General features: G+C 40.1%; 1 protein-coding gene across 3 annotated transcripts in view; it reads left to right on the plus strand.

Moving 5' to 3' along the window:
* Positions 1–22,149, plus strand: part of PPFIBP2 (PPFIA binding protein 2) — a 189,926-nt gene that overhangs the window by 34,650 nt on the left and 133,127 nt on the right. For all 3 annotated transcript variants that reach the window (XM_054972944.1, XM_054972946.1, XM_054972945.1), the window contains exon 2: positions 18,791–18,889. In XM_054972944.1, coding sequence (XP_054828919.1) covers positions 18,826–18,889 — 64 coding nt within the window. In that variant the 5' untranslated portion in view covers positions 18,791–18,825. The remainder of the gene's footprint in view (positions 1–18,790; positions 18,890–22,149) is intronic.

A 22,149-nucleotide genomic window follows, 5' to 3' on the forward strand; every position in this document is an offset into this window, starting at 1 on the left:
TCTTAATATAATTATTTTGGAATAACATACAGTTCATATTTTACAAAGTAATACCCAAGTATTTTACCTTTTTCTCAATTTTAAACCCTGTTTTGCACTCGTTTCATTTGATCCTGTATTTTCATATTTTTAGTTAACACTTTGGTCTTCTGCTTATTGACCTTAAAATCAGCCACTACACCAAATTCTTTCAATTTTGTCATTAAAGTTTCAATTCCCTTTAAAGCGTCTTCCAAAACCAACACCAAATCATCCGCAAAAGCTCTTAACTTGTAATTCTCCTGTTTCACCTTTACACCTCGAATTCTCTAATCTTGTCTTATATCCCTGTTCAGAACTTCAAGCACCAGTATAAATAACAAAGGTGACAATGGGCAGCCTTGTCTTGTACCTCTTTGTATTCCACATGGTTTGGTTAACTCTCAAATCATGATTATCCATGCTGTCTGGGATGTAGAAATTGACTTAGTCCATTTTATAAAATTATCTCCAAAATCCATATCTTCCAAGATTTTAGACAGAAATTTCCAATTTAAATTATCAAACGCATTCTCGGCATCTAGGAATATCAAAGCAGCTTGTCTTTCATTATGCTTTTCCAAGTACTCCAGAATGTCCAATATTATTCTTACATTGTCCTTCAGGTGCTTCTTAGGTAAAAATCCACTTTGGTCTGTCAGACTGTGGCTTATTAAAAGTTGCAATCCAGACTATCTCTTGCAATTAGACATGAGTCCATTGATTTCAAAAGATTTTACTGAATATAAACAACCATTATAGTCCACTGACCAAGATGCAATATCTTGGCTGGTACACGGGTATTGTTACGAATGACAGGCAAAAGTTAAGGTACAGAATAGCAAAGCCCCGCGATTCCCATCCTCCTCCCATAGTTCTCAAAACAAGCGGCTTGAAGCTGAGAGAGTGAAACTTTCCCATGGCTGGAGAGGCTGTAGTCATAACATTCCTCTTCTTTGAGATAACTGTTACTGGGTTGCTGGTCACCTGCAAAAGAAGAGATTAAAACACTGACAGGATTAAAATGGAGTTTGTTTGGTTAGATTATACAAGGAACATAGTCAGACCTGACATGGTCTTCATGAATAATATCCTGTAGGATACTTTTAAGTCTTCCAGCCAAGATAATTGCAAATAGCTTATAGTCATTGTTTAATAATGATATTGTCCTGTAATTTCCTGTCAATGTCTGATCTTGTCCATCTTTTGGTATATTTTGGTAAATATTTAAATATTTAAATATTGTATTATTGTTTTAAGTGATTCTAAATGTATTTAATGTAAATTATTATTGTGTGTTTTAGATGTATGTCATCCGCCCTGAGCCTGCAGGCTGTGGGAAGGGCAGAATACAAATTGAATTAATTAATTTAATAAATGATAAATAAGTGTTATGTTGGCTTCCTTCCACATATCTGGCATTTTTCCTCCCTCTAAAATGGAGTTCATCGTCTTTTGTAAAGGCTGGAGAAGTTCATCCTCGAAACACTTGTAATAGCTGCTTGGGAGTCCATCTGGTCCAGGTGCTTTTCCCAACTTGTTCATTTTTATAGTGTCTCCCACTTCTCTTACTGTTATAGGTCCATTCATAATTTATCTTTGTTGTTTTGGTGATCGTAGGTAACTTCTGTTTATTAATATATTCATCTGTTTTTTCCATTGATATGTCAAAACTCTTATACAGATTTGCATAGTACTGATAAAATTTCTTTTGTATATCTGAAGTATCTGTTAATAGCTTATCTGCCTCTTGTATTTTCAATATTTTTTCAATATTTTCAGTATTTTCTCTATCCTTTCTCAATTTATAAGCCAACCGTTTCCATGGCCTATTGCATATTCAAATGTTCTTTGTTTAGCATAATTCAATTTAATTTACATTTCCTTTGTCATTAACGTCGAGTATTATTGTTGTAAGATCTTGATATGTTGCAATATTTTTGTATTTCCAGGAGCTCTCTTTAGTTCTTCCTCTTTGCTCTTTATCTCCTCCAAAATAAGTTGCTTTTTCTCTTGGTTCTTTGTCTTCAATTGAGCATTATGTTAGATTAGATAACCTCTAATAAATGCTTTACTTGCCTTCCAGACCATTCTCATGTCTGTCCCTTTGTTTAACTAAAAAATTATTTTAGTTTATTTTTACAGTCTTTAATCATCCCTGTGTTTTGTAACACAGTTTCATTTAATCTCCACCCAAAGGTACCCCTTTCCCCACTCAGGATTATGATCTGAGAAGGTCTTGGGTAGGACCTCTCTTTTAACCACTTTGGTGGCAATGACCCTTGATGTCAAAATCATATCTATTCTTGAGAAAGGTCTGTCTTTCTGGGAAAAAAGTATATTCTCTTGCATTACCATTTTTCTCTCTCCACAAATCAATCAAACCCAGATTGTCCATTAAATCAAAAAAAGCTTTAGGCAGTTTACCCTGGATTGTCCTAATATATTTCTCAGAGCATCTATCTATCATCGATCGGGTCAATCACTCCGTTCCAGTCCCCCATCAAACAACATTTTTCATACACTAAATCTGTTAAACATTCCCAAATTTGTTTTAATAAAATCCAGTTTTATTCTCATTTGGAGCGTAGAGACCCACCACCAGCACTTTTGTCCCCTGTAAGTCAATTTCTACTGCCACATATCTTTTATTTTCATCACTCAGTATCAGTTTAGGCTTTAAGTGTGGTTTAATGTACAAAGCAATTCCATTCTTCTTTTTGGTATCTTCTGCTATAATTTTTTCGCCCAGTACTTTATAAGTCAAAAATTTTATATCTTTTTTTTCTAATATGGGTTTCTTGCAAACAAATCATACCATGTTTCAAGTTCTTCAAGTAGTGAAATTTTCTTCCCTTTTTGGACTGAATTTGCCTCGTTAATATTCCATGTTAAACTTTTGTAATCCATAATGCCATGAGATTTTTAAAGTTGATAAAATGGGGGTGGGGGGAATTGTTGCCTTGTTGATGCTTCTGTTGAACTTTTTGTTGGGATGTCATCCAAATTTCTATATTTTTCCAGGAAGTCTCTGGCTTTATGTACCGAGTTTAGCCTAAAGCTTTGTCCTTGAGATGTAAAAATCACACCCTCTGGGGTATCCCATCGAAAAGCAATATTTTTCTGTTTTAACTTTTCCACCAGGAAGCTATAATCCTTGCGTTTGTGGAAAAATCAAATGGGGATTTCTTTCAAGACTGTAATCTGGGCACCACCAATTATTAATTTTGTGATATAATGCTGTTGTAAAATTTGCTCCTTCACTTTTCTTCTTACAAAGTAGACCAGTACATCCCTTGGGAGCTTCCTCGTTTTAGCAAATTTAGAGTTGATTCTATGTACTCGATCAATTTATGTTTGCATTGCTTCCTGGTCCCAATCCAAAAACTCCGGCAAGGCCACAGTCATTTTATCTACAATGTCCTTACCATCTTCTTCTGGGATGGATCTAAACCTCAAAGTAAATTCCTTTTCATGCAATTCTAACAGTACCAAGTTATCCAATTGTTTTTCAATCTGTATATCATGAGAGTCTACTTTGTTTTCTATTATTCCAACTTTCTCATTGATTTGATTCACTTCTGCAGAGACAAGTTTCATAGATTGGTCCAATTTTTGAACTTGTTCTGTCATTTGATCTCTCAAAGCAATCAATTTGTTTTTCAAGAGAGTCCATTTTGCTCCCCAAATTCTTTTCCACAGCGAGTTTTGTTTGGCAGTGATCATACTTTGCAATTATTTCTGTAATTGCCAGAAGGTGTTCCAGGGTGGCAGTGAACATTTAAAATTCTCCAGCCAGAAAGTTTTTTCCTTTCACTATAGCAACAATATCAAGTCCTGTTGCCATAGCTACCAGAGAAAACATTCACAGAGCCCAGGTTTCTTATCTTCAATAGCCAAAACAACAGGAGTTTCTCAGCTTCACTTTTCCTTTACTAAGCAGTGCTTTTAATCGCAAACATACTTTTCCCCTACAAATGTCCAAATCCACATTAATAAAGCTTAAAGAAAAATTCAATACTTAGACTTTTTACTTTCCAGGTCTAAAAAACTTCCAAGACGTTGGAAAAAGAAAGATTTATTCAAATGTCTTTTATAGTCTCCTGAAAAAAGGGTTTCTCCCCAAAGGATGTTGTCTCATTGTCTTGGGGAAAATCTCTCTTTGTTTTAAATTAATTAGTCCCTTCTAACTTCAAAAAATGAGGAGTGGAAAGCTTAGTGTCCATTAATCGGCTTCAGCACAGCTCTGAGTGATGATAGCTTTCCCCTATTCTGACTGCTAAGTGCCAAAACCTCCATCTCAGCATTAACCCACCCCCCGAAATTAATCTTTGGAATGCAGATAGGATAAACTCACGATCTGTCCTTTGATCCAGGCAGATAGCCGAGTGGAAACTCTCCCACTACGGCAAGATAGCTGTGCTGTCTCTCAGCTCACTTGCTGGGCATCTGCCTTCCTTGGCCTCCTCACCAGAACACTGTATGATGCCAAACTTTTCAATGCCCTTTCCTCAATGTTTAGATTGTGGCTTGCAAAAACAAGGCACTGTTTTGTAACATATACTGTAGCCCTTCAGTGTGTGTGTGTTATGTGCTGTCAAGTCTCCTCCTATCTATGGCGACCCTATAAATTAAAGACCTCCAGAACGTCCTTTCACTAACAGACTTGCTCAGATCCTGCAAACTGGAGGACATGGCTTCTTTTATTAAGTCAAGCTATCTCATTTTAGGTCTTTCTCTTTTCCTACTGCCTTACACCTTTCCTAGCATTATTGACTTTTCCAGAGAATCTTGTCTCCTCTTGATGTGATCAAAGTACGATAGCCTCAGTTTTGACATTTTAGCTTCTAGAGAGAATTCAGGCTTGATTTGTTCTAGTACCCACTTATTTGCCTTTTTGGCCATCCATGGTATCTGCAAAACTCTTCTCCAGCACCACATTTCAAATGAATACATTTTCTTCTTGTCAGCTTTCTTCACCATGCAACTTTCCCATCCATACATAGTAATTGGAAATACCATAGTTTGGATTATCTTGATCTTGGTTCCCAGAGATGTATCTTTATCTTTAAGGATCTTTTCTAGCTACCTCCCAGCTGCTGTTCCAAGTTTCAATCTTCTTCTGATTTCTTCATTGCAGTCTCCCTTTTAGTTGATGATTGAGCCAAGGAATAGAAAATCTTGAACAATTTCAATTTCCTCACTAAAATTGTGTAATTCCTTGATAGTCATTATTTTTGTCTTCTTGATGTTCAGCTGTAATCCTGCTTTGGTGCTTTTTCTTTTAACCTTCATCAGTAGTCATTTCAAATCTTCACAATTTTCTGCTAGTAGTGTGGTGTCATCTGCATAGCTCAAATTGTTAATGTTTCTTCCACCAGTTTTCACGCGACCATCTTCTAGATCGAATCCAACTTCCCTTATGATATACTCTGCATAGAGGTTGAACAAGTAGGGGGATAATATACATCCTTATCCGACACCCTTGCCAATTGGAAACCATTCTGTTTCCTCATATTCTGTCCTGACAATAGTCTCTTGTACAGGTTGTGCATCAAAACAATCAGATGTTGTAGAACCCCAATTCTTTTAACACTCTCCATAGCTTTTTCATGATCTGCACAGTCAAAAGATTTGTTGTATTCTATAAAACAGGCTGATTTTTTCCAGAAATTCCCTGGTATGGTCCATTTGCAATGTGATCTCTAGTGCCTCTTCCTTTTCTGAATCCAGCTTGAACATCTGGCATTTCTCATTGCATACATGGTAAGAGTCTTTACTGTAAAATTTTAAACATCACTTTGCTTGCATGGGAAATTAATGCAATAGTCCGATAGTTGCTGAATTCTTTGGCATGCTCTTTTTTTGGAATTGGAATTGGAATGTAGACTGAGCATTTCCAGTCTGTGGGTCATTGTTTTGTTTTCCATATTTGTTGACAGATTCTTGTTAAGATTTTGATGGCCTCCATTTCTGTAGCTTGAAATAGCTTTATTGGCATTCCATCTACTCCATGTGCTTTGTTTCTCCTAATTGCTTTGAGTGCAGCTTTTACTTTGCTTTCTAGGATTTCTGGTTGTTCATCAAAAGATTCTTCATCAAAGGTATCTGTCATCCTTCCATCTCTTTTGTATTGTTTCCATCTTTTCTTTATTTTGTCCTGATCAGTTACTGTATTTTTGTGTTGATCTTTCATCATCCCTTCAGTAGCAGCTAAAATAAATATCACTTGCATTTGAATCCAGTAATTGGAATCATCCTTTTAATTTATTCAAACAAGGAACTAATAGAAGAAAAACAATGGCAAGTACGTCAGTGACTTTCTGAGGCTGGAAAAGAACTGACAGTCTTTCAACTGGTAACCAAAAAATACCTGGGGATAGAAAGACAAAAATCACTAAATATAAAACTAATCTCTCTCTATATAAAGACAAGTGTCTTGACTGACTCTTCAATGCCCAGCCCAAACCCCTGGACCTAGAAATGTGAAATTTGGGGATAAAGTTCCTTTTATGATGTAGGGGCTCACTAAGAAGGGATTTTAAGAAATTCACCCCCTAGGGGGTAAAAAAGGGTAAAATGTGTTTTCCCATAGGGATACAGCTTCCCTGTGTGGCTGGGAGGCTGCTCATCCCCCCCCTCCCAATTGCTAACTCAGCCACTCTGCCCTGAGGTCATTTGCATATGCGGCCTTGATTGGTCATCTCCCCAACATTCTAAAGAGTATACCGTTGCTATTGGGAATCGCTGAATGTGTCCTGAGGAAAAAATACACCTCTCAGCATTCCCCTCTAGGGTTGCCAATCTCCCTATGGGGCCTGGCTTTCCTGTGTGCCTCGCAGGCTCCTGCCTGCTTGCACCCTCCCCCTCCCTGATGGGTCAGATGTGGAACTCTGTGTTCTGAGGTAAAAATTAGGTAAAGGAAACTACAGACAGTTGAAGAAAGACAGTACAAGATTCCTGAAAAGGGATTTTATATAAAAGTCAGTATGGCAACTTTTTAAATGTTCATGGTGAGATGGTGCACGACCTTTCTAGGGGACATTTCAGTGCAAACCTCTCACATGAACCTGCTGAAGTGCCCACCACACCATCCCTCCCTCAATCCAACTTCACCTCACACCTCTCGCAACCATCACCAGCAAGATCACCTCAAGGTGCAGAGTGGCAGAGTCTCTCTATGAGCAAAGCAACCCTGGAAAACGAGTAGAGAGGCACTCACTTCCATGGAAGGTCAATGCTAACTCAGGCATGGCATCTGCTCCTTCGCTGCCTCTTAACCTCATCCATGCAGAAACTCCCCTGTTCAGCATCTCAAAACAAAGCAACATGGCCCAAGTGCTGTGAAACTGTAAGCTCATTGTTTGAGATGAGAGCACTGTGGTACACAAGGGGTGTTTTGAGGCACTGAGCATAACTCTCAAATATGTCAGGGGCAACAAGAGAGTGATGGGGGAATCACTGTGCTGCTGGCTGGAGACTTCTGGCAGACTCTGCCAGTAGTCCCAAGGGGAACTTGAGCTGACAAGGTTACAGTGTGTGTCAAGGCGTCATATCTGTGGCCCTTCGTCAGGAAATTCTCACTAAGGAAGAAGATGAGGGTCCACTTGAGAGGTGAGTTGTCGACTGGAAATGAACTCCTACTAAAAATAGGGGATGGAAAGTATCCCGAGTCCAAGGGAAAGACCAGGGCACAGTAGCAGGGACGACCCTAGCAGACCTAACAGCCACAATATACCCCGATCTCGCCACTATCACGGAGAAGTCCATGGAATGGCTGTGCAAGCGTGCCATTCTGACGCCCAAGAATGACAGGCTGTCGTCACTAATGAAGCACTACTTAACTCCTTCGAAGGGATAGAAACGGAGTACAGATCTGTGGACTCAGTGGTGCAAATGGATGACGCAGTCCACTACCTTGTGGAGTTCCTCAACACGCTCAAGTCTCCTGGCTTCCCTGTCCACAAGCTTCTCCTCAAAGTGGGGGTGGGGGGTCCTGTGATGCTACTCCAGAACCTCAACCCATCCAAACTCTGCAATGGCACTGGACTGCGAGTGAAAGCCCTCCACAGGAATGTCATCAAGGCCACACTGTTCACCAGCAGTGCTCGGGGGGAGTCGGTGTTAATACCACACATATCATTCATATCATCAGATAACCTCTTCGAATTCAAGAGACTGCAGTTCCCCCTCAAGGCCTGCTTTGCTATGATGATCAGAAAGTCCCAGGGGCAGAACCTGAAGGTGGCAGGAATTGACTTGAGGGCGGATTGCTTCTCACATGGGCAGTTCTGCGTGGCCTGCTGCAGAGTGAGCTCACCCAGCATCCTGGTGATCCTAGCATCTGAGGGGAAAACCACCAACGTGGTCTACAAAGAGGTCCTTCAATAGAAAAAAACCCCACTTTATTTATTGTACTACAATATTTTTCCTTTTAAAAATCTCTTCAATAAATGTTATATTTCAAAATTCACTTCATCAGTTTTTGGCATCAACACACTTCACTTTATTCAAACACCTTTGTGAAGCTTGGGTACTATGCTATTATATGACAAAACCAACTGAAAAACAACCCCAAACCAAAAAATGTTATATACCCATAAGTATTATAACTGGATTTAAAGTAGTTAACTACCATAGCGAAGCACGGGCAACAAGTTAGTTTATAATATTTACTAATCTATAAAAGTGCAAAGTGCTAATAGGGTGCAGTAACCACATATAAATAGTGCATTCACATACTTAATAAATAATACATTCATATACTTAGTAATCAAGCCACTTTATAAAGGAGAATAAATAGTTGTTAGAAAATACAATCACAGTCCAACTGGTGAGAAGTTTATAAATCAATGAGTATCCATTTTTTCTTTAATAGGTAATAGTTCCTGTTGTAAGAGACTTTCACAATCCACTGTCAAACAGGAGAGCACCAAAGCTGAACGTTGTATCAACAAGCCAGCCAACGTTTTTGCCAGCATATTTCCCAATTCCCGTTTCGTATCCTCACTTCTTCATAGGCTGTAATCTTAAATTAACTGTAATAAAAACATTTAAACATACAGTGTTGTGTGCTTCCAAAAGTAAATTTACAATAGAGAATGAAAAATAATACATCTCATTTACAGGTCGCACGTAGTACAGTAGCTCATCACTGTTGGAATAGGCGACTCAGCCTGCCTTTGGACACTGGGGGGTGCTGCATGTCTCTTTGAATGTAATGTATAAGTCTAGCAATCTGCCACTCTCTTGTCTAAGGTGGGAACGCCTACTGACTCCTCCTCTCTTGCCTCTGTGCCTCTTGGGAGATTTCACACCTTTCCTCATGTTCTTGCAAAGAGAAAAGATGTAAAGCCACCATGCTCCTTACGAAGCCCTTCTTTTTGTCCACAAACCCACTCCCAGCCTCGATGCCTAGTTTCAGGCCATGGCATAGATTAGGGAATGTAACTCTTTAGAATAGGATCTTTCCCTTATTATTACCAGAAGATATTGCTATGGAAGAAATCTGCTACAATAAACTGTAAGTTCTGTCTTTCTATGAATTTTGTCTGAGGATTAATTAATGCACGTTTGTAAGGGTTTAAACGCTTCTGACTAAATTGCTCAGCTATGTTACTGCTAAGTTACTAAACTAAATATATAAAATACATAATCTTGAGAATGGCTATAAAATGTTATATAGATGGTATTTAACACCGAAAAAATTAGCCATAGCTAATAAACAGCTGTCTAACAAGTGTTGGAAATTTAAGGAGCATGAAGGTTCTCTATTTCATATGTGGTGGACTTGTGGCAAGGCTAGAGATTTTTGGGCTAGAATATGTGCTGAGATGTCTTTAATACTCCAGTATAATGTTGTTAAAAATCCAGAAATGTTGCTGTTATCTTTACATTTGGAAGACGTTAATAGAAATGATAGGATATTATTGTACTATATGATAACAGCGGCAAGAATATTATATGCACAATACTGGAAGAGAGAAGAAACACCTGAAATTGAAGAATGGATACGAAAACTGTTGTACGTGGCTGAAATGGACAAATTAACGAGAAAACTGAGAGATCAAGATCCAAAGGGATTTTTCGAAGATTGGAAGAAAATGAGAAAGTACTTAGAAAGAAAATGAGATGTTAAGGGACAATTGTGGTCTTTTGAAGTATATTAAATAAGATAAGATATCTTTACCAATAGTAACAGACTAATAATTATAGTGTAGAGATATGATCAGAAAACGGGGGGTTGGAATGCTGTTGGGAGTCAACATTGAAAAGGGGGAGGGGAGGGGGTGGGGAACATATACTTATGGGAACTGAAAAGAAATGTAGTTGCTTTTAATTTGATTGTATGTTAACCCATCCAATAAAATTTTATCCAAAAAAAAATATAAAATACATAATCTCTAACAATCACCAAGTTGGTTCAGGTTGATGGAACAATGCTGTGAAGAAACCATTACCAGTCCACTGTTTAATCTCTCAACTCATTTAAAGGAAATGCAATCTCAATATCTTGTATCGTAAATAACAAGAATAGTCTATTTCATTATTTAATCCATTCGGAGACAAACTGTTAAGTCTAAGTCCACTGTGCCTCTAACTGTAACAGTTTCTGTGTATTTTCACCCTGCATTGTTGTTTCTACTACCCCCGGGACTGATACCTTAAAGTTTCTAACTGAATGATGACTCTGCAAAAAATGTTCCACTAGGGGTGCTTCAATCACCTTGTTTCTGATACGAGAGATGTGTTCTTGCACTCTCACCTTCAGGGGATGTGCAGTTCTGCCAACATAAATTAAAGGGCAACTGCATTGGATGATATAGGCAACATTGGGTGTTCTGCAAGTAGAAAAGGTTCGAGAATAAAGCGGTTTCCTCGTTACTGGATTAGTTATATCTTACAATTTCACTATAAGGTGGCAGATGTTGCAATCACCACACGGAAAATGTCCCGTTGGTGATTCTCTCACAGTAACTACATATTCTGTTTGCAGAAAAATCCACATAATGCTTTTTTTTCTAAATGGCCTATGTGTTATTATATGGACAGTCTAGCAGGCAACTTTGCTTGTACTCGTATTTGTGGAGGCAAACTCGATGTATTGATTTGAATTCCATGGAATGTGTTCAGGATTCAGTTGTGATGAGAGCACTCAAATTAAACTGCAGCAACTAAACTTGACTGCAGCAGGATAACTGAAGTTGGAAAGTACACAGTTTATGATGTAGAGTCCATAAACTGACTAGCTTTATTTTCTAAAACCACATTTGTATTCCAGTGAGCTTGATTAAGGTTGCACCATTATATTAGCTGCAACTTGACTGAGAAATACAGATTTAAGTGTTATATAGTCTGTTGCTGTTTTATGGCTCCTGTGCAGTGAGTTCTGACTCACAGATTTATGCTGGAATTAAATGTGTTGGTCTTTGAAGTGCCACAGGACTTCTGTTTAGTTTTGCTGCAACAGAGTAACATGGCTACCCTCTGGAATTATTGCACAAGAGAAATAGGTCTTATGCTGCCAATTGATATTGCAGATTATAAGGAAGCTGCAATACATGGGATGAGAGCAGGTGTGTGTCTAACTGGAGCATAATGATCAGGAGAGGCAAAATACACTTTTGAATTTTATTTATGATGACTTCTGAATACCTACATTAAATTCTACCAGGAAAATACCAATTAATTTTTACTGTCTATCAGCTACCTTGTCCCACAAGAGGGCTTTGGGATGAAAGTTAGGAGTCAGACTCTCAAAACTGGGGAGTGATTCCTCACTGCTCAAGGTAACGGAGCCACCACCAGTCTCTCTAACTAACCTTCAGCTGTGAGACAGAGAGGCAAGCTCCCAGCCCTGCTGGATAGACTTTCTGCAGACTGAGTCCACAAAACAGTTACTTGGGTAGCTGTAGCCAAATAGGCCAAGGTACTGGATTCAGATTAAATTGTCAAAATCCCAGATAACACCACAAAAGTATAATTAGTAAAGTTTATTACAGAAGAATACAATTATTCAAGTGTGCAAACAGAAGGAAATAATAAAAGCTAGATAACTATCCTAATACTACTACTAAGGCTTTCAGTCTTCTAACCAAATCTTACCTGTCAAGCTAGAGCACAAAAGTCCTGGGAGAATTTCAAAGTCCAAAGAGCAAGAGGCCTGAGCTGACAACAGGTAACCAGGCACAAAGCATAAGGAAGGTTGCATGCATCCACCAGCAACCATCCCAGAGGATAACTCCAGAAGAGAGAGAAAAGTAGAACAAAGAACTTTGCTTTATGGCCACATTGCCTGCAGTATGTCCTGATCTGCTTGAGCAATCCGTGAGTTACTAATATTGTGATGACATGCCTCTGCAGCTGGCACTATTAGAACAACTCACAATTAGAACAACTCACCCCACTCCCAGGGTTCTATGCGCTAATGAGATGGAAAGCAAGTACAAAATTCCCCCTCAGCTTCTGTCCTTGAAGCTCCCTTATCTGCCCCTTTTCCTGGTTCCACCTGATTCTTAATCTTCTGGGAAATTTACAGAGTCATTGTCACGGCACTTTCTCAGAGGAGTCTTCTTGGCCCAAAAACATGAACCAAAGTCAGAAAAAGGCCAAGAAACAGACAAGGCAAAGACAGTTTCTTGATGCTATCTTGTTGGCATATAAAGCAGGTGGATCAACAACAGTGAAATCCTAAACTGATTCACACCCTTCTAAACACATTGACTTCAGTGGTTTTAGAAGGCTGTAAATCTGTTTAGGATTGCATTGTCAGGCCTTCACTTTAGATTGTATATAATAATAGAGGTGTATTTTGTAAAGAATGTGCTTTTCACCATGATTCTGTTTTGAAAATGGAAGTTTGGGGATCATGTAGATAAGAGATTGAGATCATCTAATTCCAGACCCTAGTTTTATTATACAAGTATTAAAGGTTGCTAACATCACTGAAGTCAATGGAACTGCACTAGTATAAGCGATCATTAAGTTGTTTCTGAGGTCAGCTTTCAGTAGTTTTCAGATGTTGATAACATCCTGCACTTCTGGAGTGATGGTAATGGGATTTGTGTATTAATGAACCGTGAAGTGTACTTCACTTAGTGCTTGCTTCAAACAAGGTCATGGAATGTTTGTGATTACCACTTTAATCTGTGCAGCTAGCTAGTTAATACAATTTGCTCTTTGCTAGAAGAATGCATGATGCATGTTTGTTCGTAGCTTTTTGGTTACTTGGGTTCAAGAAGCACTGTTTGGTAATTACATTAGTGATTTGGTTTTCTCTCAGATCAGAACTTCATGCTCCAACATAGCTCCTGGGCTGTAGAGGGAGTAGAATTAAAAGAAATATGTATTGTTTCAGCCCTCTATTGGATTTCTGCTTGTTTTCAAATTTCTGTATTGTTTATTGAATGTCCCTGCTGTTCATTGTATTGATTTACATGCATAATCTTCCTTGAGTCTCAGTGGGAAAGGCAAACTATAAATAACATAAATAAATACATTGAGGGGTAGTGTCTCCCCAAATGTTTCTGTCAGTAAAAGGCAGAGGGAGGGGGCAGGCCCCTTTCCAGGCCTGTTTTGGGCTTTGAAGGAAGGACTCATCAGGGCTAGGCCTAAAAGCAGCCACTGGGAGACTTGCTGCCATGCTGCTGGTACAACTCACCCAGCAAGTGGCTGCTTCAACAGCAGTCACCTCTCAGAAGTCAGGTGGTGTGGCAGTTAGTATTTCAGCCTAGGATATTAGGATTTGAGTCCAGTGGCACCTTAAAGACCAAATTTTTTTTTTCATAGTATAAACTTTCAAAAATTAAAGCTCTCTTCTTCAGAAGGGAAGAAGGGAGTTTTGACTCTAAAAATTTTGTCAGCTTCTAATAGGGTTGCCATGTCCCTCGTATGCCCCAGTGGGGCACTGGGATCCTGGCACCCACCCTACCTTTTTTTTCTTTTTTCAAGTTCTGTCTTGTGTGCAAAGTGTGTGTGTACGTGTGCCTCGATGTGCGTCATGACATCACTCATCACGCAGGTGCATGATGATGGCACTTCCGGGACTGCCGTTGCCGCGCTGCGGAAGAAAGGGTGCTTGTGTCCCCTTTCTCTCGGCCGCCACTGCTGCAGCTTGCTTGCGGTGGTGGCGGCAGCAGCGAGAGCAGCTTGCTGTCACCAGCGCCACCTGCTGCCAGCGCTGCTGCGCTGGTGAAAGTGGCCTGCAGCGGTGAGAGCAAGCAGCGGTGGCAGCGGGAGGCGCTGGCGCTGGTGACAGCGAGCTGCTCTTGCTGCCACCACAGCTGCCACCACCACTTGCTCTCGCTGCTGCAAGCCGCTTTAGTCAGCGCTGCAGCTCCTGCACCGTGAGAGCAAGCAGCGGATAAGCAGGCGATGCTGGCTGCAGCGGTGGCATCAAGAACGGCCTGCTTTCACCACCGCTGTTGCCTGCTCTCGCAGTGCGGGAGCACCCACCCACCCAGGGGTGCCCCACGCCCCAAGGGGAGGGGGTGCTCCAGGGAGCGCGCCCCCTGCCAGGTGGGTAAGTGGGAGCAGGGTGGGAAGAGTGGGATTGGGGGATCCCCTGCCTTGGGCGAGGGGATGGCAACTCCAGTCTCATGTGCCACTGGACTCAAATCCTGCTGTTTTACCACAGACCAGTATGGCCTACTGAGTTCAGTTTAAGTAGTTTCCATAAGAATTATGGGAGAGGGATTCCTTGTGGGTACGTTCCTTTGAAGACTGCATCTCTGCCTATCTCTCTCAACTAGAAATTGTGAGATGCAGGATATTCCAAAATGCACCAATCCTGCTTGCTTCTTATTAATATTTATCCCGTATTTATGATACTGTATATAGCATCATCTCAGGTTGCTCAGTTTTGATGTTAATTTGATAGACATTCCCTAAATTTAAGATACTGCCCTCTTTGGGGCACTTTAGAGTTAATAAATGTAAGACTCTGGTGTCATTGAGTAAGCGTAGATACTGAACTATTTTAAGAAAATGACACCCTTCTTCATAGAAGTGAATTGGGGGAAATGTGCAAAGCTCTGTACATAGTATGTAAAAATTGCGCATATGTCTATTTACATACAAGTATTTGTTTGGAAGTCCCTGCAGGATGCAGACATGTAAATATATATCATAACAGACACATAACTATTTTTGTACATGACAGTGTGGGCTGTGTTAAGGGTGTTCAATTGAAGTGAGTGCAGATCACTTCTTAGTGAAGGGGGAGTGAATAAGATTCTTGTTTAGCACATATTTCTATGTAAGCATCTTTTACAGAAATACAAGTTAGATCTATTTTTCTTTTCTTTCTGGAGATTTGAGATAATCCTATTTCCTGAAATGAACTCTAAATCCTCTTATGAGTGGCAGTGGTAAAACAAGAGATTCTGTTAAGAATGTCTAGTTTGGGCCAAAATCCCTTTTTAGGTCCTACCACTTGAGAAGTGGTGTGAATCTGGAGATGAGTAACCCTGACGTTTTGAAAAACATCAGAGAAACTTTGATTAAGTATGGGCAGGTGGTATGAACCAAAGTATACTGTATGAAGTCAGTAAAGTGACAGTGTTAGAGAGCATGTGACAAACATCTTCTATTTTCAGTTGGTTTAACATTTACTAACTGGGCAGATTTTGCTATCAAACTCATTCTGTTTTTAAGCAAGCTGATTTATTTCCTTTTTGAGGTGGGAAAGGAATTTGCTTTGAATTGGGTCAGCTAAAGTAATTGAAAGTACTTCAATGTCCAAGTGGTAAATGCAGAGCGTAGTGCCCACAAATACACAGCACCTTGTGTGTGGTGGCCTCTTAAGGGAGGGGCCAGTTCTTAGTTATAGAGCATGCAGAAGGTCCCTCTATGCTCAGCTCCTAGTATCTCTGGTTAAAACAATCAGGTGCAGATGTGAGACTCAGGGCCAAACTACAAGTGACAAATGACACAGGTTGGACACTTGTCAGCTTCCCTCAAGTTTTGATGGGAAATGTAGGCAGCTTGGTGGAATGTTGAACAAGTGACAGTTGAAAAGTCCATTGGACAGCAGTTGGAGGGCCAAGCTGCAAAATCTACATTTCCCATCAAAGCTTGAGGGAAGCTGACAAGTGTGTCATTCATCACTTGTAGCTTGGCCCTCAGGAGAACTGCTCTTATTCAAAGTAGACAGTTCTGACCAGGATAGTCCAGTGTTTTGACACTGTGTAAGGCAGCCGCATGTGTTCAAGGGCCACCTGTTCTTATATGAACCTGTTTCCAACTGAGATCATTGTCCAGATCCCCTGCAGTGTTTGTTCCAACTGTCTGAAGCAAGGTCGGTACAACTGTCAGGGCCTTCTCTGTTATAATGTGTCAAAGCCTTTTCCACAGCCATTTATTTATTATATATTTTATTAATTTACATCATTTATAGTCCGCCTTTATCACTGACACTCAAGGCAGATTATATAGTGTGAATCAGTACAATCAATATCACAACATTTCAGTATACATGTAATGAGTATATACATGCAATTTGTAAGGTTTAAAGAAAATGAAAAGAAAGGTTTAAAGATTTAACCGTGTTGAAACAGAGCATAGACAACTTCCATGACTTATTTATTAAACAACATAGGAACTACTCAGTAAGATCATACTATGCAATAGTATTTATTTATTTATTTCAAATTTGTATTCCGTCCTCCCCGCAAGCGGGCTCAGGGCGGATACCAACACATTAAAAATACAATTAAAAATTCATATTCATTAAAACAACATATTTAAAACAAGATGGTGGACAGCCTTCACAGGGAGGGTTTTATACACCCCCCTCCCCCCCCCCAGGCCGGCGGAGGCCCAGCCTCAGCCATATGCCTGGTGGAACAACTCTGTCTTGCAGGCCCGGCGAAAGTCTAAGGTCCTTTGTTGTTGAAGTCTAAGGTCCTTTGTTGTTTACAAAACTGTGGTTTTGTCTGTGGTTCCTCTTTATCTGTTTACTGCTGGATCTCTTGAGGCCACTTTCTTACAGTACAGGCCTCCCATCTGAACAAAAAGCCCTCTTGACCCATTTGGTTTTGCATTGTTTACAGAAGATCAGGAGAGTGAGAGCTTTCAATTTATTTGGGGCTGACCTTTCTAAATACATGTGTACATGCAGTAGCCAACCTTCAGGTAGGGCCTAGAGATCTCTCAGAATTTCAGCTTATCTCCATACTGCTAAGATCAGTTGCCTGGAGAAAATGGCTGCTTTAGAGGGTGCCCTGCCTTTCCCATGCTTTGTCCCCACAGCTCCAGGAATTTCCCGATTCGCAGTTTGCAGTCCTTGTTTGCAGACTTTTTGTTGATTTTTCTTTCCTATGGTTCACCTCATCAACCTGGCTTCTATTGACCTTTTAATGAAGCATTATTTGGTGTTTTAATTGCTTCATGGTTACTACTGTTAGGGTTGCTTTGTTTTGTTTGTAGCTGACATTGGTGGTGCTGGCGTACTGATGGCTGTGTTTTTGGCTCTAGTAGAACAAGACAACCCGCCCCCCCCCCCTCAGTGATATGTAGGATTAAAACCACTGGAAAAGCAGGATATAATGCTTTAAATAGGTAGATTATTAGTAAATCATGTATAGTGTACTGTTTTTACTAACAGGAATACTACAGCATACTTTGCCTAGGTTCTTTCTTTGTCATGGCAGTTTCATGGTCTCCTTTGATCAGCATGGAACATATTGATAAGATGTGCATAATAACAGCTTTTGATCTGTAAAGAAATATGCTGTGGAATACTTAGAAAAAACATGAAAGTATCCAATACTTTCACTGCTACAAACTAATACGGCAAACTGACTGCACACCAAAAGGAGATGTTTACATTTCCAAGCAAAGGAATGTTTTGATTGCCTCCACGCTAATTGCATTCTGTCCCCTTGTGATATATGTCCCCTTCTTTCCTCTCTCTCTCGCTTCCCCCCTCCTCTTCTGTATCTGCCCAGTTTTGATCAGGCATCTGACGAAGAGAACTTGATTCTCGAAAGCTTATGCTACAATAAAATTGGTTAGTCTTAAAGGTGCTACTGGACTCTTTTTGATTTTGCTACTACAGACTAACACGGCTAACTCCTCTAGATATTTTTTCAGTAAATATAATACAAGATTGTCTAGAACAATTTCCACATGATTCAGACATTTGATTTTACCCCTCTTCTGTATCAAATATGCATGGAGCTATCTGGAAGGTTTAACTCATAGCTTTATTAACTAATTCCAGGCATATTAGTCTGCTGTTGCAAAACCAAAAGTGCATCCTGTGATAACTTTGAAGAATAACAATTTTATTGTTTCATAATTTGTTTTGTGCCCTCTTGTTACTGCTCTTCTGTTTGCTCTCTAAAAGCTTGAATGCAGACAGATTATTAGGCCAAAAATCACACATGGATTTTAAAGCACTTTAATTATCACACAGAAAGCTCCCCCTTTTTTCAGTTGATATATGCAATTATGTTCAGTTTTTTTCCCCGAGCACTTAAAATGGCACCATCCCCTCCTTCTTTAGCGAGGTAGGATATTGGGCCATTCTGTCCTGCAGTTAACTTCTGATGCAGACCCACATGGCTTTCCTGGGATTTTGTCCTTCATATAATCACAGAAGAGTAAGAGCTACTAATTGCACCTTAGTGGCCTGTTAACCTTATTAAGAAAATATTTGTATTAAAGAAAAAAAGGTGCTCATAATGGTCAAGATTGATATGATTAATTTGGTAGCAGAGTGATGTTGATATGATTTTAATAAACAATAACTTCTCTTCTTCCTTTTTAGAGCAAGAAAACCAGGTCTGAGCAAATCAGAAAACGATGGCTTCTGATGCTAGCCATATGCTTGAAGCCGCTCTGGAACAAATGGATGATATCATTGCAGGTATGGGAATGTTTTTTGTTTAAAGACAATGTAGTGTAGTGATTAGAGTGCCAGACCAGGATTTGGGGGAGCCAGGATTGACTGTTGCCATGAAAACTTGCCAAGTGACCTTAGCCAGTCACATACTCCCAGCTTAAATTACCTAACAGGGTTGTTGTGAGGATAAAATGAAGAAGGCAAGAATGTTGTAAGCCAGAATTGCAGTGAAAATCCCTCTTATGTTTCCACATGACATAGACTGCAGGACACAGCTCTCTCCTGATTTGGTTTTTGTTTGAAGAAAAAGGTAATGGGGTGATAATAATTGGACCAAAAGGGGAAAGAACATGGAAATATGTCCATTAATATGGACCCTTTGGGCAAGTGTGAGCCGTAATTTTCATTCCCAGTTTTTGTTCCATTACCATTGCTCTTCTCTTTCTGTTCCATGGCATCCTTATTTCTGGCTGTGCTTTCCAAAGTCCTTCTCTATTATTCAGTTTAGGGGTGTGCACGTAAAAAAAATGGTATTTGGATTCAAGTATCGAGAATACTATATATATTAGGTATTCCCAATATTCATGTCCAAAAATACTTGTATAGTATTCAGATTTTATTCAGAATTCCATATATACCTTTCTCCATTATTCCTTGATCAAGCTTAAGAAGTCTTTAGGAAAGTGCAGTCATCATGACTCTGCAGTTTTCAGAGGTGAAAGATGGCATCAAAGAGTCAAGGTCAGAGGCTAGAAGGGAGTTTTTTCATCTATATTTCATCATCAGCGCAAGGGATTCTGGCTGTGAGTACATATCAGCTATAGAAGAATGAGCAACACCCCTGATTGGTCAATCAGACCATTGCAGCCAGTTTGGAATAAAGCATTCATTCCAGTCTGCCCTGTGTAGTTGTTGGTGGATACCTGTAGATACCTGTGCTACATGCTCTTTGGGTCTGGTTACCAGGATTATTGCGTTTGGAGTTTGGAGCTATATCTGGACTTTGTGCTTTTAGCCTGACAGGGTAATATCTATGTCAGAGGACCAAAGCCTGGTTAGTACTTTAGGATAGTTATTTAGCTTTTTTTCTCCTTTCTCGTTTGCATACTTCTGTGTTTGTGATCTTTGCACTCTTCTTAATAAGCTCTATTGAGTATACTCATTTGGTGTTATCTGGGATTTAAGTGCTTCAGTTTAAGTCCAGTACTTTGGCCTATTTGCCATAGCTACCCAAGTAATTGTTTTGTGGAACTCAGTCTGCAAAGTGGTCAGCCTTGCAGGGCTGACTTCTTGTTGTTGATGTTGAACACGTGGTGGGGCTTTGACATTTGTCTCAGCTGAGAGTTAGCCAGAGAGACGGGTGATAGAGACTGTTACCATGAGAAGTGAGGAATCACACCCCAGTTTTGAGTGTTTTGCTCTTGCCTTTCCACTCAGGCTGTGAGAAGGGAAGGAAAGGGAGCTCAGTTTGAAATGTGGAGAGAGATGTCGTTTGGCAAAATAACAATGTCATTATTTTATCAATCAACTTACCGCAGCTAAAGGCCTCTCTGGTTCAGAGCAAATTCACTTGTCAAAAAGTACGTATGTGTCGCTTGTGGACTTTTGACATTTTGTTGTGGAAGTTACTACCCAGAAACTTAATTCCCAGTTGTATACAATTCCTATTTAGACCAGAGCTGTAGGGGCTTCACTCCCCCCCCCCCCCCCACAGACACACTGTTTTCCTGACTTGAAATGAACTTGAAGAGCTGCTATTTACTGACTGCAGCAGCAAAAAGGAAAAAAATTAGGTTTACCCAGGCATAGTAACAAAGTGATCGACACTTTCAGCCTGATTATTTTATTAAACACGCCCCCCCCTCATTTCAAACTGAGCTGTATTTCTTTCCCCACTGTTTTTCCATTTCTCAGAGCACTCATCATTATACACTGCTGTAGTGTGCAAGGTGCAGGCCTTCCCAACTTACCAGGAAGCCAATTTGTGTAGGCTGTGGGGCTGGATTCAGGAGCAGGGGAGTCAACGTCATCCCCCCATGTGGTCCCATTGGATGATCTTGCCATCACAGCTCGGAAGCCCCATGGTGGGACTCTCACACACATTTTTATGTTTTTAAATATATATATATTTATGTCATTTATAGTCTGCCTTTTTCACTAAGACTCAAGGCGAATTGCATGGTATGAGTCAGTACAATTAATATCACAACATTTCAATATACTTATAATGGGTATATACATGCAATTTGCAAGGTTTAAAGGGAAAAGAAAGGTTTAAAGATTTAACAGTGTTGAAATAGAGCATAGACAAATTCCATGATTGATATATTAAACAACATAGGAACTACCCAGTAAGATCATACTTACAGCAATAGTAGTGAAGTCTGTGGTCCCTCTGTATCCCTTTACTGATGGATCTCCTGCAGCCACTTTCTTACAGTACAACCCTCCCATCTGAGCAATGAGCCCTTGTTGAACAATTCAGTTTTTTATCATTTACGGAAGGCCAGGAGAGTGGGAGCTTTCCTAACCTTAGGTAGGCCATTCCATAAAGTGGGGGTCACCACAGAGAATGCTCATGTATGGGCAGCTGTTGATTTTGCCCATGTGATGAGTGGTACTTGCAGAAGGCCCTGTTCAGATGAGCGAAGTTGCCGTGGTGGAATATAGGGAAAGAGGCTGTCCCGTAGATATGATGGACCAAGGCCATGGAGAGCTTTGTAGGTAATAGCCAATCCTTTAAACTGGGCTCAGTAACTGATAGGAAGCCAATGGAGTGACTGTAGAATGGGAGTAATATTCATGGTTCTCCTAGCTACCAATACTAGCTGAGCTGCAGTGTTCTGCGCTAGCTGGAGTCTCCGAGTTAACTTAGAGGGGAGACCAGTGTACAGTGCATTGCAGCAGTCAAATGTCAATGTTAACATGACATGAATCTAGGTGGCCAGATCAGCTATGTCAAGGTAGGGCGCCATCTTCCAGGCTAGGCTGAATATGTGGAAAGCATTTTTTTCAGCTGCTTTAATTTGCTTTTCTAGAAGTAGCATTGGATCAAGTATAACCCCTAGGCTCTTGACTGAGAGCGGGACCACAAGTGACGCCTGACACAGGTTGGACACTAGTCAGCTTCCCTCAAGTTTTGATGGGAAATGTAGGCATCTTGGTCTCGCAGCTTGACTCTCTGACTGCTGTCCAATGGACTTTTCAACTGTCACTTGTCCAACATTCCGCCAAGCTTCCTACATTTCCCATAAAAACTTGAGGGAAGCTGGCAAGTGTCCAAC

This window comes from Eublepharis macularius, chromosome 2 (assembly GCF_028583425.1).
Source record: "Eublepharis macularius isolate TG4126 chromosome 2, MPM_Emac_v1.0, whole genome shotgun sequence".
NCBI classification, from domain to species: domain Eukaryota; kingdom Metazoa; phylum Chordata; class Lepidosauria; order Squamata; family Eublepharidae; genus Eublepharis; species Eublepharis macularius.